This window comes from Urocitellus parryii, chromosome 3, assembly GCF_045843805.1.
Source record: "Urocitellus parryii isolate mUroPar1 chromosome 3, mUroPar1.hap1, whole genome shotgun sequence".
NCBI lineage: Eukaryota > Metazoa > Chordata > Mammalia > Rodentia > Sciuridae > Urocitellus > Urocitellus parryii.
Window position 1 is genome coordinate 106,792,648 of NC_135533.1, and position 17,926 is coordinate 106,810,573.

Sequence of the window (17,926 nt, forward strand, 5' to 3'; positions counted from 1 at the left end):
TAAAAACCAGGGCCTCTATAAAAGTACTCTACCTCTGAGCTATACCCCCAGCTTTTCTTTTATGGAAGATTGATCATCCAGCCTTAACTATTAAGAGATCACAACAGATTGCAAATGACCTTAGCTAAATTAGGAAAAGCACAACAGTATGCATGCCATCGTCAGTGTGATATGAAGTCCAGATGTACATAATGAGAAAGGCTAGAAGTGATAAGAAATGGTGTTAACACCAGGCATTCAATATGATTCCTTCACTTGACTCGTAAAACTTTTCACATGCTATTTATTTAATAATTTTAAATATGAATCACTTTCTAAAAGTACAAGCTATAGTTTTAAAGTAACTTTACAAAATTGATTTCTAACAAAAATGAGTTCTACCCCACAAGCATGTAGCTCAACCCTGGGGACATATTTTCTGGTTTTCAATTTGTGAACATTCCAAACACAAAGTGGATTTGAACTTAACTGAGCATCCTGAAGGGCTGTGCTGTGGAAACACTGACACCGTGTGGCAGAGTCCGCTCCATACATGCTGGAGACCAGTGCCTAATGGAACAGATAAAGGCTGTCCAGAATACATGGGACTCCGTGCAGCCAAAATGAGGGAATTTCCTTTACAATGTATTTTTAAATAACTTTTTATGAAACTGTCCCTTTACTACTGGGTTTCCCTGTTAATTCCTGGGCTCCTGAGTGCCTGAGCCCAACACTGCAACAGCCTCCTTCAGAGTAATGGCTCCTCAGGGAGTGGAGGAACACTCCAATAAGAACTCAAGAAACTTTATTGGGGCTTTTGATATGGAAATCACTTCTAAAGGAGAGTCTCCTTCCAAGGTAGGGAATTGAGCACTGGGAAAACAGACTACTCCAGCACTTCATGAACAGGGTCAGTAGACAAAATGCCTCCAGTTTATTTTTATTTTTTAATTGAGGCAGTCATTTTTTTTAATCATTCATCAAACAAACTGTGAGTTTATGGTAGCAAGTAAGACCATGTTATTTGATAAACCTCACATTAACAAATTTCAGATTGTTCATATTTAAAGAATTTGTTTTTAACCAAGGGATGGGCCCCATATTAGGTCAGTTACTTCCAGTGATTAATTTTAGGAAAAGGCCCATTACAACTTGCTCAACAATGCCTGTTAATAACGGATACCCTAGTGAACATTTCCTTTCATGGATACAGAAAACAGAACTTCCTAGAAAATTTAAAGTTCCAGGAAAACTACTGGAAATTATTTGAAAGGTGAGTACATTTACTATGATACAAGCAACCTTTGATTAAGAAAATGAAGGTATATCTTGGAATAGACTAAACTTCATTTTCCAGGAAATTAACTTTTCCAGGGAAAATAGGATTACTTTGACCAGTGTAGACTAGGGTACATTTTTTAAAATGCAAATCTACTCTCTGATTATATACAATAAAACCACTTAAACTTTTTCAAGAAAAAATAATTGAACAATAATGCCAGCAAATTTTAATAAACTCAGTCAATTTGACTCACCATTTCAGAATGTTTCCTATGGATGTTAGGTGAGTTATATAATTGCTAGTCCGTAAAAGGAGCCTGCAGGGTGGAAATTATTTTGCAGATAGAGGAAAATGAAGATAGACAGGCTCCCCTACTGGGCTGGAATCCCAAGGCTCAGCTTTCACACCCTTACTGCTTAGGCCTGCATTCAGCTTCCCCCAGGTGCTGCCTCTCTGCTCCTTAAAGGGATTGACTTAGAGGCTGAAACAGTTATCATGTTTGCCTAAAGGCACAGTTAGCCCAACAGCAGGGGGAGCCCCAGAGCAGCAAATAGTCATCAAGGCAACTCTTCTTGTAAAGCACAGCCCTACTCCTTGTGGGTCTACAAGAAGGGGGAAATTCACAAGGAGAAGTAACTGGTTTACCTTTTATTACTGGATCTACACACTAGGAGTTAGTCTCACAGAGCACACAGTAGAGGGGTGGGGAGAAGAGTTGCCTTTGAACCCCTTAAAAGGGAGGATTTTGAAAGCTACTAAAGTTCCTATTGACTATGCCTGCTAATGCCTTCCCATCCTGATTCCATTCAGGATGTACAATCAACAAAATCTGCATATTAGAAGTCAATAAAAATTTTATAGAAACAACTAGTAGAGTGTTTTTTGGGGGGCAGGTGTGGAATACCAGGGGATTGAACTAGGGGCACTCGACCACTGAGCCACATCCCCAGAGCAAAGTCTTTTAGAGCAAGGTCTCACTGAGTTGCTTAGTGCCTGGTTTTACTGAGGCTAGCTTTGAACTTGGGATCCTCCTGTATCAGCCTCCAGAGCCGCTAGGATTATAGGTGTGTGCCACAGTGCCTGGCTAGAGGGCTTTTAAGAACTGTTATATTTGAGCTTGGTGGAACACTCCTATAATCCATTACTTGGGAGGCTGAAGCAGGAAGATGGCAATTTCCAGAACAGCCTCAGCAACTTAGTGAGACTCTCTGTCTTAACTTTAAAAATAAAAAGGCCTAGGGATGTAGTTCAGAGGTAAAGTGCCCCTGGGGTTCAATCTATAGTACCACACACACAGAGGGGAAAATTTTTTTTTAAATAGAAAGAAAGGTTTTATCATCAACACACTTGATAGAAGAAGAACATAGTAAACAAATATGTCAATGAACTGGATTAACCAATCAGCTTCTGGAAATGGAATTTTTCTGTCTATATAAGAAGATTAAATGAAATCATACAATGAGTGCCTAAACTAGGCAGGATTGGTATGGCAGTTAAGGTCAGAGCAGCTATCATTGTTTTATTACGTATAGTCCTCCCCTAAGTTTGAAATCATTAAATTCTTAGGTCCAAGCCAATGAATAATCTGCCACATTGAAGTTTCATTTATGGACTTTGACTTACAGAAGAGTCACACTTAATATTTCTAAATAGAAAAAATTCATTCTAGAGCACACTCCATATCAGTGTATAATGATCTCCTGCCTCCTCTTTCATACTTCACAGTAGTTCAACCATGTAACTATACAATAGTTTAATCTACCAATCCCCTACAGATGAGGCAGTCATTTTATCTCTTATTATTATAATACTATAATAAATAACTTGTGCATGAATCATTTTAGATTTTTGCCAGTGAGTTTTTCTGACAGATTTTTAAAAATAGAACTTCTCAGCCAATGAGTAAATCCACGTATAATGTGGCTAGATAAAATTGTCAAATTCCCCACTATAAATGTGGGGAATTATGCTCAGCATTATGCTCAGCAACATATATAAGGGTCCCATAGCTTAGTCAACAGAGTTTATTGACAAACTTTTGGGGTTTTGCCAGTCTAATAGGAGATACATGGAAGTTTATTATAGGGGTAATTAACATTCGTCATTATGTGTAAATCTAAACATTTTTTTAATAGATCAATTTTTGTTTGTTTTCTCTGAATCTTTTGTTAATACCGATTTAGGGCAGGATGTCATCATCTTCTCTTTCTAAAAGCTACTCGTCCTTTTCGCATTTGAATTTTTACTTTGTGAATACTATTCCTTCTTTCTCTTTCCCTCTCTCATTCAAGAAGATTTTTTGTTACTTTTCCCTCAAGTCTAATTTAACAATGATTTTCCTTAGCACATCTGGATTTTGAGTCCTATTAGGAAAATATTTCACACTCTCAGTTTAGAGACGAATTAAGCTTTCTGCTTAGTAATATGCATGGTTTCAATCTGTACATTTAAATTTCTGATCCACTTGATTTTTTTCCTGGCATATTTTGTAAAAATATACACAGTTTTATTCTTAATGGCTATTCAAAGATCCCAACTCTATCTATTAATAAGTTCATTTACCTCCACTGACTTGATATGCAGACTGATTACTTTGTATACCGTGTTTCTGTATGTAATTGTTGTTAGATTTTCCTATTCTAATGTTTTACTGCACTATTTACCCATTTTAATTAAGAAAGGCTTTAAAATCTACTCAAAAAGCTAGTAAGGCTTATCTATCCCTCATGCTTTTCAGAGATTTCCAGGCTAATTTTGCATGTTTATTATTCTAGTAATAGATGGGGTCAGTGATGGGGTCAGAAAGACGCATAGATACGCTTAGATTCTACCAACGGAGAATCTCATAGCAAAATTCCACTGAAGAGAGACCAGCCAGGAGCTACTAGGATTTTTTGAAGTGACAGTTTGCCCCAGACAAGCGAATCCCCGCCACGAGACACAGAGGTCCAGATTCACCAGCCGCTGTCTGTGCGCTGCGAGGCGGCTGCCCGCCCGCCCGCAGCCAACGTGACTGGGTCCCGCTAGCCTCTGAGACGCAGCTTGGCAGGAAGAGGTCTTTAGCCAAGCCTTCATGAAATAGCAAGCGGGAGCTGAGGCCAACCGGGGACTGACCCCTCCCTTCGGACACTCCGGCAAGGAGCCTGGGGCCCACCATAGCAGAGAGGTGACGTCATCAGAGTTCGGCCAACGGAATTCCTTCCCAGCAGAATCCACTTTAGCAGGTGTGTGACTCCCTCCCCATCCAGATACAAGCAGCCAGGAAACCTCAGGGATCTCCCAGGGGGTGTGTCTGTAGGAAAGCAGAGGGGATTCCTGACCTCCAACCCCCCATATCACCAGCGGCGACTCCCAAGGTCTTAGCCGCCAGCTTACCACAGCACTGGGGCTTAAATGGGACACGTGATGGGGCTGCAAGTGTAACTAGATCTCTGGGGAACCGCTTCTGGTGAACAGGACCTGGCTGGCTGGCTGACAGGAGGAAGGGGGGGGAAGGGCCGGAGAAGTGAAACGGCTCTGGACTGACAAGACTGAGAGACTCCCAAGAGACGCCTTATAGGGATTGCTATCGGCACGTAGAGGGCAGAAGTTCCACTCGGAGGGCACAGCTCTGCCTACTGGAAGAGAAGAAAATGGATCTCTAAGACTTCAAACTTTTTTTCTTCTTCTCTCTCTGTTCCTTTCTCCCCTTTTCCTTCTTTCTTTCTTTCCCATTTCAAGTTTTATTGTTCTTTTCATTCTCCACTAATCTATCTATCTCTCTCTCCTTCTTTCTTTTTAAGAGCACCTTCCTTCCCCTACCCCCCAACTTTCGTTCCAAGCATTACGTCTTCCATTATGTGTAATTGTCTAAATGCAAATAGGTGAATTGTCTAAATGCAAATAGGCTGTCTATAGGGCTCCTAAATACCTAGCTACTACCAACACCCTGATCCAATCACCTGTTAGTATCCCCCTTCAGTAGAGCAATCTTCTAAAGTAGCCAAGACATACTAACCCTCATACCATCATAGGACCTAACCTAAACATAAAGTCCTAAGAACAAACAACAAATCACTATATGCATACAGAACCCAGAAGCCTTTTATGAATTGAATGAATCAGCTTTAAAGTACAATAAAGCCCAACATTTCTAGGCATAATCTCCCACCACAAAGGAGAGACAACAGAGATATACAAAGCCAAAACAAATTTATAGGAGAAAGCAGTTACACAGCAGTCAAACAGAGCTGGAAAGTAACATGAACAACATGAAAAAAACAAGGGAAAAAAGGATTACAAACAATGCAGGGCAACTTAAATCTACAGGAGGACCTAGAAGCATCAGAAACATGGACAGGGAAAGAACTCAAAGCATACCTAACTCAGATGGACCGGAATATTAGATAAGACATGAGACAGCAAGTCCAAGCAATGAAAGTATATTTTAAAAACGAATTAAACAAACAAATTCGAACTGCAAAGAACAAACTTTACCAGGAGATAGAGATTTAAAAAAACAAACAAACCGTAATCCTAGAAATGCAGGAAACCATAAACCAGATTAAAAACTCTAACGAGAATATTACAAATAGACTAGATCAAGTAGAAGTCAGAACATCAGATAATGAAAACAAAGTTTATCAACTTGAAAAGAATATAGTCAACACAGAAAAGATGCTTAAATCTCACGAGCAATCTATCCAAGAGATATGGGATCTCATAAAAAAAACAAATTTGAGAGTCATTGGGATAGAAGAAGGCATAGAGGTTCAAACCAAAGGAATGGACAACCTATTAAATGAAATAATCCTAGAAAACTTCCCAGAGATGAAAGATGGAATGGATTGCCAAATCCTGGAAGCCTACAGGACTCCAAACATCCAAAACCTTAATAGACCAACTCCAAGACATATAATTATGAAGATAGCTAACATACAGAACAAGGAGAGAATATTAAAAGCTATGAGGGAAAGGAGGCAGATTACATTCGGGGTAAACCAATTAGGTTAACGACTTTGAAAGCGAGAAGATCCTGGAACAACGTATTTCAAACGCTGAAAAATAATGGATTCCAACCAAGAATACTGTATCCAGCAAAATTAAGCTTCAGATTTGACAATGAAATTAAAATATTTCACGATAAACAAAAGCTAAAAGAATTCACAGCCAGAAAACTAGCACTGCAAAGCATTTTGAGCAAAATACTACAAGAAGAGGAATTGAAAAATAGTGCCCAAAACTAACAGTGGGAGGTATCTCAGTAAAGGGGGAGAAAAATAACCAAAGAGGAAAAACTAGCCAAACTAAAATAAATAAATAAATAAACATGACTGGAAGTACAAACCATATTTCAATTGTAACCTTAAGTGTTAAAGACTTAAATTCACTAATCAAGAGACATAGGCGAGGAACCTGGATTAAAAAAACAAATCCAACAATATGCTGCCTTCAGGAGACTCATATGATAGGAAAAGACATACAAAGGCTGAAGGTGAAAGGCTGGAAAAAATCATACCACTCACATGGCCCTCGGAAGCAAGCAGGAGTGGCCATACTCATATCGAATAAAATCAACTTCAAACCTAAGTTAATCAAAAGGGATAAAGAAGGACACTATATACTGTTAAAAGGAACCATCCACCATCAAGACATAATAATTTTCAATTTGTATGCACCAAACAATGGTGCTGCAACATTCATAAAACTTTCCTCAAGTTCAAGAGTCAAATAGACCACAACACAATAATTATGGGGGACTTCAACACACTGCTCTCGCCATTGGACAGATCCTCTAGACAAAAGCTGAATAAAGAAACTATAAAGCTCAATAATGCAATCAATAACCTAGACTTAACCAACATATATAGAATATATCAACCATCATCAAGTAGATACACGTTCTTCTCAGCAGCACATGGATCCTTCTCAAAGATAGACCATATATTATGCCATAGGGCAACCCTCAGTAAATATAAAGGTGTGGAGATAATACCATGCACCATATCTGATGATAATGGAATGAAATTGGAAATCAATGATAAAAGAAGGAAGGAAAAATCCTGCATCACCTGGAAAATGAACAATATGTTACTGAATGATCAATGGGTTACAGAAGACATAAAGGAGGAAATAAAAAAATTCTTAGAGATAAATGACAATACAGACACAACATACCGGAATCTATGGGACACAATGAAAGCAGCAAATGTAGTAGAAGACAAGAAATAACTAAAATCAGATTGGAAATCAACGAAATTGAAACAAAAAAAAAAAACATTGAAAAAATTGATAAAACTAAAAGTTGGTTCTTTGAAAAAAAAAAATAAGGTCAACAGACCCTTAGCCATGCTAACGAAGAGAAGAAGAGAGAGAACTCAAATTACTAACATATGGGATGAAAAAGGCAATATCACAACAGACACTTCAGAAATACAGAAGATAATTAGAAAGTATTTTGAAACCCTATATTCCAATAAAATAGAAGATAGTGAAGATATCCATAAATTTCTTAAGTCATATGATCTGCCCAGATTGAGTCAGGAAGACACACACAATTTAAACAGACCAATAACAAAGGAAGAAATAGAAGAGGCCATCAAAAGACTACCAACCAAGAAAAGCCCAGGACCGGATGGGTATAAAGCGGAGTTTTACAAAACCTTCAAAGAAGAATTAATACCAATACTTTTCAAGCTATTTCAAGAAATAGAAAAAGAAGGAGCTCTTCCAAATTCATTCTATGAGGCCAACATCACCCTGAACCTGAAACCAGACAAAGACACTTCAATGAAAGAAAACTACAGACCAATATCTCTAATGAACTTAGGTGCAAAAATTCTCAATAAAATCCTGGCAAATCAAATACAAAAGCATATCAAAAAAATTGTGCACCATGTTCAAGTAGGATTCATCCCTGGGATGCAAGGCTGGTTCAATATATGGAAATCAATAAATGTTATTCACCACATCAATAGACTTAAAGATAAGAACCATATGATAATCTCGATAGATGCAGAAAAAGCATTCGACAAAGTACAGCATCCCTTTATGTTCAAAACACTAGAAAAACTAGGGATAACAGGAACTTACCTCAACATTGTAAAAGCTATATATGCTAAGCCTCAGGCTAGCATCATTCTAAAAGGAGAAAAACTGAAGGCATTCCCTCTAAAATCTGGAAATAGACAGGGATGCCCTCTCTCACCACTTCTATTCAATTTAGTTCTTGAAATACTAGCCAGAGCAATTAGACAGACAAAAGAAATTAAAGGCATAAAAATAGGAAAAGAAGAACTTAAATTATCACTATTTGCAGATGATATGATAATATATCTAACAGACCCAAAAGGGTCTACAAAGAAACTGCTAGAGTTAATAAATGAATTCAGCAAAGTGGCAGGATATAAAATCAACATGCATAAATCAAAGGCATTCCTGTATATCACCAACAAAACTTCTGAAATGGAAATGAGGAAAACCACTCCATTCACAATATCCTCAAAAAAAATAAAATACTTGGGAATCAACCTAACAAAAGAGGTGAAAGATTTATACAATGAAAACTACAGAACCCTAAAGAGAGAGATAGAAGAAGATCTTGGAAGGTGGAAAAACATACCCTGCTCATGGATAGGCAGAACTAACATCATCAAAATGGAGATATTACCCAAAGTTCTCTACCAGTTTAATGCGATGCCAATCAAAATCCCAACGGTATTTCTTGTAGAAATAGATAAGGCAATCATGAAATTCATATGGAAAAACAAAAGACCCAGAATAGCAAAAGCAATTCTAAGCAGGAAGTGTGAATCTGGAGGTATAGCGATACCAGATTTCAAACTGTACTACAGAGCAATAGTAACAAAAACAGCATGGTACTGGTACGAAAACAGGCAGGTGGACCAATGGTACAGAATAGAGGACACAGAGACCAATCCACAAAATTACAACTTTCTTATATTTGATAAAGGGGCTAAAAGCATGAAATGGAGGAGGATAGCATCTTCAACAAATGGTGCTGGGAAAACTGGAAATCCATATGCAACAAAATGAAACTGAATCCCTTTCTCTCGCCATGCACAAAAGTTAACTCAAAATGGATCAAAGAGCTTGATATCAAATCAGAGACTCTGCGTCTGATAGAAGAAAAAGTTGGCTCTGATCTACATATTGTGGGGTCAGGCTCCAAATTCCCATAGCCCAAGAGTTAATAACAAGAATAAACAAATGGGACTTACTGAAACTAAAATGTTTTTTTTCAGCAAGAGAAACAATAAGAGAGGTAAATAGGGAGCCTACATCCTGGGAACAAATCTTTACTCCTCACACTTGAGATAGAGCCCTAATAACCAGAATATACAAAGAACTCAAAAAATTAGACAATAAGATAACAAATAACCCAATCAACAAATGGGCCAAGGACCTGAACAGACACTTCTCAGAGGAGGACATACAATCAATCAATAAGTACATGAAAAAATGCTCACCATCTCTAGAAGTCAGAGAAATGCAAATCAAAACCACCCTAAGATACCATCTCACTCCAGTAAGATTGGCAGCCACTATGAAGTCAAACAACAACAAGTGCTGGCGAGGATGTGGGGAAAAGGGTACACTTGTACATTGCTGGTGGGACTGCAAATTGGTGCGGCCAATATGGAAAGCAGTATGGAGATTCTTTGGAAAGCTGGGAATGGAACCACCATTTGACCCAGCTATCGCCCTTCTCGGACTATTCCCTGAGGACCTTAAAAGAGCATGCTACAGGGATACTGGCACATCAATGATCATAGCAGCACAATTCACAATGGTTGGACTGTGGAACCAACCCAGATGCCCTTCAATAGATGAATGGATAAAAAAAAATGTGGCATTTATACACAATGGAGTATTACGCAGCACTAAAAAATGACAAAATCATGGAATTTGCAGGGAAATGGATGGCATTAGAGCAGATTATGCTAAGTGAAGCTAGCCAATCCTTAAAAAACAAATGCCAAATGTCTTCTTTGATTTAAGGAGAGCAACTAAGAACTGAGCAGGGAAGAAGAGCATGAGGAAAAGATTAACATTAAACAGAGGTGAGTGGTGGGAGGGAAAGGGAGAGAGAAGGAAAATTGCATGGAAACGGAAGGAAACCCTCAACATTATACAAAATCACATATAAGAGGTTGTGAGGGGAAAGGGGGGGAAAAAACAAGGGAGAGAACTGAACAGCAACAGATTAGGTAGAGAGGGAAGATGGGAGGAGAGGGGAGGGGGGATAGTAGGGGATAGGAAAGGCAGCAGAATACAACAGTCACTAATATGGCATTATGTAAAAATGTGAATGTGTAACTGATGTGATTCTGGAATTTGTATTTGGGGTAAAAATGGGAGTTCATAACTCACTTGAATCAAATGTATGAAAGATGATATGTCATGAGCTTTGTAATGCTTTGAACAACCAATAAAAAAATTAAAAAAAATTACTGATGAAATATAAGGTTCAGAAAGTATCTATTAGCAAAAGAACAGTGAGTATAATGATCATCAGAGAAGTCTTGATACTGTAATTTTTTTCATATACCTCTCAGAACTCAATAATTCCAAATCTTGGCTAATGACAAATTTTGAAGACAACTACACATGGCTAGGAGAACATTAAAAATAATTTTGATCACAGAGCACTTTGCTTTTGGTCTATTATCTTGAAAGACTCCAAAAGAATTGAAATGAAGTGACATAACAAAACTTTTCCATTTTCATATACTATTTACATAAAATGTTCCTGGAGCTTATATCAATAAAACTGAACGGAGAAATAGAATTAATGTTGAGCCTTTCCAGTTTTATTAATATATCCTGTTCATCAATAAATGGAATAAATAAAAAACCGTAATTTTATTAAGAAACATCTTTTCAAGAAAAATTTACTTTGTGTTTAACAATTATATATCAACAAATATATTTAGAATGTTTTAATTTACTTTACAATTGTTAAAAGAACTTAATCCAGAAAAAATATTTTATAGATTTATGATGGGGGAATGACAAAAATCTAATTTAGATTTTTTATATCATGTTTTATTTCAAGTCTCTATAAAAGATTTTTAAGTGTAAAATGTATATTGAATGGAATAAAATTTGACACAGGGGCTGATGTGGAAATGTGAAAAATAAACTAATAATGCAAAATTTTATTCAGATATGGAAAAGTTTATTCAGGTAACTTTTTATCTAACTTTAATTAGATATGTTTAAAATGTCAAAATTTATAAAACATCATCAATTATATTCTTTCAAGTATTTAAAATTACAAGGAAGTTTTTTTACATGCCGAATTTCAATTATGAGGACATAGCCACTTTAAAAATATTCTTTGAGAAAAACAGGACTGTGTGGCTTTCTACACCATCAGGCTACTTCTGATAATGCATGAAAATAATTTCAGAAAGTATAAATTCAATTAACCTAGTGAGGAATACTCTTGATCATGCTGATAGGGAAAGAGAAGAAGAGAAACTAAAATACTCTACATTTTCCAAAAATAGCATGGGCAACTAAGAAAGCAGCTACATGCTGCTTTGCGAATCTATCAGACCACAAAAGTCAAGCCAAATGAAACTAAAGTAGTCTGTAATTGCATTGTCTGGAAGGCAGTGCAAAGCAAGGAGAAAGAAGTTCCAATGGGTTAGCAGAGGCACCTGCTGGCTGTTAGTACTTACATTCATGCCCCTTCCTGAAGCCAACTTCGAGGTGTCCTCATCGCTGTCAAGGCCTGACTGCCCAAGCTGCTCAGCCTGGAATACAGATAAGCATCCCACCATCAACTCCACGTGGAAGTAAGCTCAAACAAAAAGCAAAGCCCTCCATAGCAATCATGGAGGCCAAAAAGGCCAGTGAGGCCCCAATTCCAAGCTTCAGAGTCTGCATTTGTGGTAGTAATCCAAGCCACTTCCTTCACCTTTTAAACTTGAAAACTATTTTAAAACAACTCCTAACCACAGGGCTCCCAGATTTGAAAAATCACAATTTTTAAACCCAAAACTCATAAAAACATGTTTTCTTTCTTTTTCACCAAGCATCTCCTTTAACTTTTAAAATATGCAATTTTCAAACAGTAGTGGGCTTGAACTGATGGAATTATCTAGGCAAAGCAATTAATTAATTACATTTTTAGGATTTCAAAGTTTTAATGTCTGCATAGCTAATAGGAAAGACATGAATAAGTCACCAAATATATCAGTCCTTATCCACAAATAGCAGATGATAATACACCATTGGCCATACAATCACCTGAGGTATAACTGCAAAATTCAATCTCCAGGCCTGAACCTGGACTCCCAAATGAGAATCTTTGGGGACAAAACCCAAGAATACAATTTTCACGATAGGTCTTAAACAGCCTCTGAAGTACTTTTGATAACCATTGGTTTAGGAGAATAAATAATGTCAAAAATGACAAGACTCTGGGCTGGGGATGTGGCTCAAGCGGTAGCACACTCGCCTGGCATGAGCGCAGGGTGCTAGGTTTGATCCTCAGCACCACATTATAAAAAAAAAAAAGGTTGTGCCCACCGAAAATAATAAAAATATTTTAAAAAATGACAAAACTCTCATGCTTTAAACATATTAAAACACAAAATTTCAAAACAAAAAAATAAGTTTGCCCTCATTTGTCCCCAAATTATGTCCCTTCAAGTATTTTCTTTACTGAGATTTTACACACACACACGCACACATATTCATACACATTCCCAACACCCACACAGGTATGTATTTTTTTTCCTTAAAAGTGATAGCAAAGATCCCAGCAGCCTGCAGCAGGGCCCGGAGAGCCAGGCCAACTGATTCGCGTGGCCTGCCCTGCGGCTACAGAAGGCGTGGCGCCTCAGTGAAGCCATTAATTGGCAAGCAGGGAGGTTAGGGAAGGCCATTAGGTGGAATCCCACCAGCCAAGCCCACACGGACCCTTGGGCCGAGCACGGGTTCTCAGAAGGGGAAGGAAGCGGTACAGTCCCATCCCCCACAGCGGACACTCCGCCGAGCCAGTCAGCGGCCACCATCCGAGAAAGCTGAAGGATACACCGCCACTCTCCTTCAGAGTGCGACATCAAAACAGGTCGGTGTCATTCAGCTCACCCCCCAGACAGCGGGAATTCGCATAAAATCTCTCCTAGGCTTGCCGGGAGAGGGAGTATCAAGCTGAGCCTCCATACAGGCTAGGGGGAAACCAGAGACACCTGACCTCCAACCCCTCCTCCCAGTAGCAGCCAAAAAGAAACCTGGCTAGCCAGCGCTGGGGGAGGGGCAAGCAGAAAAAATCAAAGTGATAGAGTGCCAGGGATCCCAGCAGCCTGCAACAGGGCCCGGAGAGCCAGGCCAACTGATTCGCGTGGCCTGCCCTGCGGCTACAGAAGGCGTGGCGCCTCAGTGAAGCCATTAATTGGCAAGCAGGGAGGTTAGGGAAGGCCATTAGGTGGAATCCCACCAGCCAAGCCCACACGGACCCTTGGGCCGAGCACGGGTTCTCAGAAGGGGAAGGAAGCGGTACAGTCCCATCCCCCACAGCGGACACTCCGCCGAGCCAGTCAGCGGCCACCATCCGGGAAAGCTGAAGGATACACCGCCACTCTCCTTCAGAGTGCGACATCAAAACAGGTCGGTGTCATTCAGCTCACCCCCCCGACAGCGGGAATTCGCATAAAATCTCTCCTAGGCTTGCCGGGAGAGGGAGTATCAAGCTGAGCCTCCATACAGGCTAGGGGGAAACCAGAGACACCTGACCTCCAACCCCTCCTCCCAGTAGCAGCCAAAAAGAAACCTGGCTAGCCAGCGCTGGGGGAGGGGCAAGCAGAAAAAATCAAAGTGATAGAGTGCCAGGGATCCCAGCAGCCTGCAGCAGGGCCCGGAGAGCCAGGCCAACTGATTCGCGTGGCCTGCCCTGCGGCTACAGAAGGCGTGGCGCCTCAGTGAAGCCATTAATTGGCAAGCAGGGAGGTTAGGGAAGGCCATTAGGTGGAATCCCACCAGCCAAGCCCACACGGACCCTTGGGCCGAGCACGGGTTCTCAGAAGGGGAAGGAAGCGGTACAGTCCCATCCCCCACAGCGGACACTCCGCCGAGCCAGTCAGCGGCCACCATCCGAGAAAGCTGAAGGATACACCGCCACTCTCCTTCAGAGTGCGACATCAAAACAGGTCGGTGTCATTCAGCTCACCCCCCAGACAGCGGGAATTCGCATAAAATCTCTCCTAGGCTTGCCGGGAGAGGGAGTATCAAGCTGAGCCTCCATACAGGCTAGGGGGAAACCAGAGACACCTGACCTCCAACCCCTCCTCCCAGTAGCAGCCAAAAAGAAACCTGGCTAGCCAGCGCTGGGGGAGGGGCAAGCAGAAAAAATCAAAGTGATAGAGTGCCAGGGATCCCAGCAGCCTGCAACAGGGCCCGGAGAGCCAGGCCAACTGATTCGCGTGGCCTGCCCTGCGGCTACAGAAGGCGTGGCGCCTCAGTGAAGCCATTAATTGGCAAGCAGGGAGGTTAGGGAAGGCCATTAGGTGGAATCCCACCAGCCAAGCCCACACGGACCCTTGGGCCGAGCACGGGTTCTCAGAAGGGGAAGGAAGCGGTACAGTCCCATCCCCCACAGCGGACACTCCGCCGAGCCAGTCAGCGGCCACCATCCGGGAAAGCTGAAGGATACACCGCCACTCTCCTTCAGAGTGCGACATCAAAACAGGTCGGTGTCATTCAGCTCACCCCCCCGACAGCGGGAATTCGCATAAAATCTCTCCTAGGCTTGCCGGGAGAGGGAGTATCAAGCTGAGCCTCCATACAGGCTAGGGGGAAACCAGAGACACCTGACCTCCAACCCCTCCTCCCAGTAGCAGCCAAAAGGAAACCTGGCTAGCCAGCGCTGGGGGAGGGGCAAGCAGAAAAAATCAAAGTGATAGAGTGCCAGGGATCCCAGCAGCCTGCAGCAGGGCCCGGAGAGCCAGGCCAACTGATTCGCGTGGCCTGCCCTGCGGCTACAGAAGGCGTGGCGCCTCAGTGAAGCCATTAATTGGCAAGCAGGGAGGTTAGGGAAGGCCATTAGGTGGAATCCCACCAGCCAAGCCCACACGGACCCTTGGGCCGAGCACGGGTTCTCAGAAGGGGAAGGAAGCGGTACAGTCCCATCCCCCACAGCGGACACTCCGCCGAGCCAGTCAGCGGCCACCATCCGGGAAAGCTGAAGGATACACCGCCACTCTCCTTCAGAGTGCGACATCAAAACAGGTCGGTGTCATTCAGCTCACCCCCCAGACAGCGGGAATTCGCATAAAATCTCTCCTAGGCTTGCCGGGAGAGGGAGTATCAAGCTGAGCCTCCATACAGGCTAGGGGGAAACCAGAGACACCTGACCTCCAACCCCTCCTCCCAGTAGCAGCCAAAAGGAAACCTGGCTAGCCAGCGCTGGGGGAGGGGCAAGCAGAAAAAATCAAAGTGATAGAGTGCCAGGGATCCCAGCAGCCTGCAGCAGGGCCCGGAGAGCCAGGCCAACTGATTCGCGTGGCCTGCCCTGCGGCTACAGAAGGCGTGGCGCCTCAGTGAAGCCATTAATTGGCAAGCAGGGAGGTTAGGGAAGGCCATTAGGTGGAATCCCACCAGCCAAGCCCACACGGACCCTTGGGCCGAGCACGGGTTCTCAGAAGGGGAAGGAAGCGGTACAGTCCCATCCCCCACAGCGGACACTCCGCCGAGCCAGTCAGCGGCCACCATCCGAGAAAGCTGAAGGATACACCGCCACTCTCCTTCAGAGTGCGACATCAAAACAGGTCGGTGTCATTCAGCTCACCCCCCAGACAGTGGGAATTCGCATAAAATCTCTCCTAGGCTTGCCGGGAGAGGGAGTATCAAGCTGAGCCTCCATACAGGCTAGGGGGAAACCAGAGACACCTGACCTCCAACCCCTCCTCCCAGTAGCAGCCAAAAGGAAACCTGGCTAGCCAGCGCTGGGGGAGGGGCAAGCAGAAAAAATCAAAGTGATAGAGTGCCAGGGATCCCAGCAGCCTGCAGCAGGGCCCGGAGAGCCAGGCCAACTGATTCGCGTGGCCTGCCCTGCGGCTACAGAAGGCGTGGCGCCTCAGTGAAGCCATTAATTGGCAAGCAGGGAGGTTAGGGAAGGCCATTAGGTGGAATCCCACCAGCCAAGCCCACACGGACCCTTGGGCCGAGCTCGGGTTCTCAGAAGGGGAAGAAAGCGGCACAGTCCCATCCCCCACAGCGGACACTCCACCGAGGCAGTCAGCGGCCACCATCCGGGAAAACTGAAGGATACACCGCCACTCTCCTTCAGAGTGCAACATCAAAACAGCGGACACTCCATCCAGGCAGTCAGTGGCCACCATCCGGGAAAGCTGAAGAATACACCACCACTCTCCAACAGCTTGTAGCATCAAAACAGCCAGCAGCAGGACCCCGGAGATCCAGGCCAACTGATTCGCGCGGCCTGCCCCGCAGCTACAGAAGGCGTGGCGCCTCAGAGAAGCCATTAATTAGCAAGCAGGGAGGTTAGGGACTGCCATTAGGTGGAATCCCACCAGCCAAGCCCACCGCCCACGCCCGGAAGAGGCCCAGTGATCTGCCAGCATTGTAGTCACGACACCCCAATTGGAATACGGACAGAGCAGAGCCGCCTTCCACTCCCGGAACAGGCCCAGAGAGCCGCCAGCGTGATAGACACGTCACCCCAATTGGAGTAGGGGCACAGCCGCCGCCCGCACCTGCAAGGGAGACTTTTCAAGTATACAAGAGCAACATAAATAAATAGGGGGTAAATTTCAAAACACAACAGTTGCACCAAGCAGAAAGAAACGCGGGCAGTATGAAAAGACAAGGAAAGAAAGGACCACAAGCAATGCAGGTCAACTCAACTTTAGAAGAGGTAATAGCTGCAACAGATGGAATATCAGATAAAGAGTTCAGGATATATATGCTTCAGATGATCTGGAGTCTCAAGGAAGACATGAGACAGCAAAATCAGACAATGAAAGATCACATTGACAAACAAATCCAGGAAGTCAAAGATCAATTTCACAGGGAGATAGAGGTAATAAAAAACAAACAAATTGAAATTCTAGAAATGCAGGAAACAATAAACCAACTTAAAAACTCAATTGAGAATACTACCAGCAGAGTAGATCACTTAGAAGAGAGAACATCAGACAATGAAGACAAAGTATTTCAACTGGAAAAGAACATAGACAGCTCAGCAAGTCTGCTAAGAAACCATGAGCAGAACATCCAAGAATTATGGGACAATATCAAAAGACCAAATTTAAGAGTCATTGGGATACAGGAAGGCACAGAGCTCCATTCCAAAGGAATAAACAGTCTATTCAGTGAAATAATACGAGAAAACTTCCCAGAATTGAAGATTGAGACAGAATCCCAAATCCTAGAAGCCTACAGGACGCCGAATGTGCAAAATCATAAGAGATCCACACCTAGACACATTATAATGAAGATGTCCAACATACAGAATAAGGAGAGAATTTTAAAAGCTGCAAGAGAAAGAAAGCAGATTACATTTAGGGGTAAACCAATCAGGATAACAGCTGATCTCTCAACACAGACTCTGAAAGCTAGAAGATCCTGGAATAACATATTTCAAACACTGAAAGACAATGGGCTCCAACCAAGAATCGTGTATCCGGCGAA

The 17,926-nt window shown here is 42.3% G+C and overlaps 1 protein-coding gene across 2 annotated transcripts in view; it reads right to left on the reverse strand.

Annotated features, from left to right (window-relative positions):
- Cobl (cordon-bleu WH2 repeat protein) overlaps positions 1-17,926 on the reverse strand; it is a 268,552-nt gene that overhangs the window by 164,546 nt on the left and 86,080 nt on the right. Inside the window, exon 7 of one of the 2 annotated variants that reach the window (XM_026403670.2) lies at positions 11,950-12,024. The exons of the other annotated variant lie outside the window; for it this stretch is intronic. Within the exon in view, the coding sequence (XP_026259455.2) occupies positions 11,950-12,024 (75 nt within the window). The remainder of the gene's footprint in view (positions 1-11,949; positions 12,025-17,926) is intronic. 2 annotated transcript variants of the gene reach the window in all.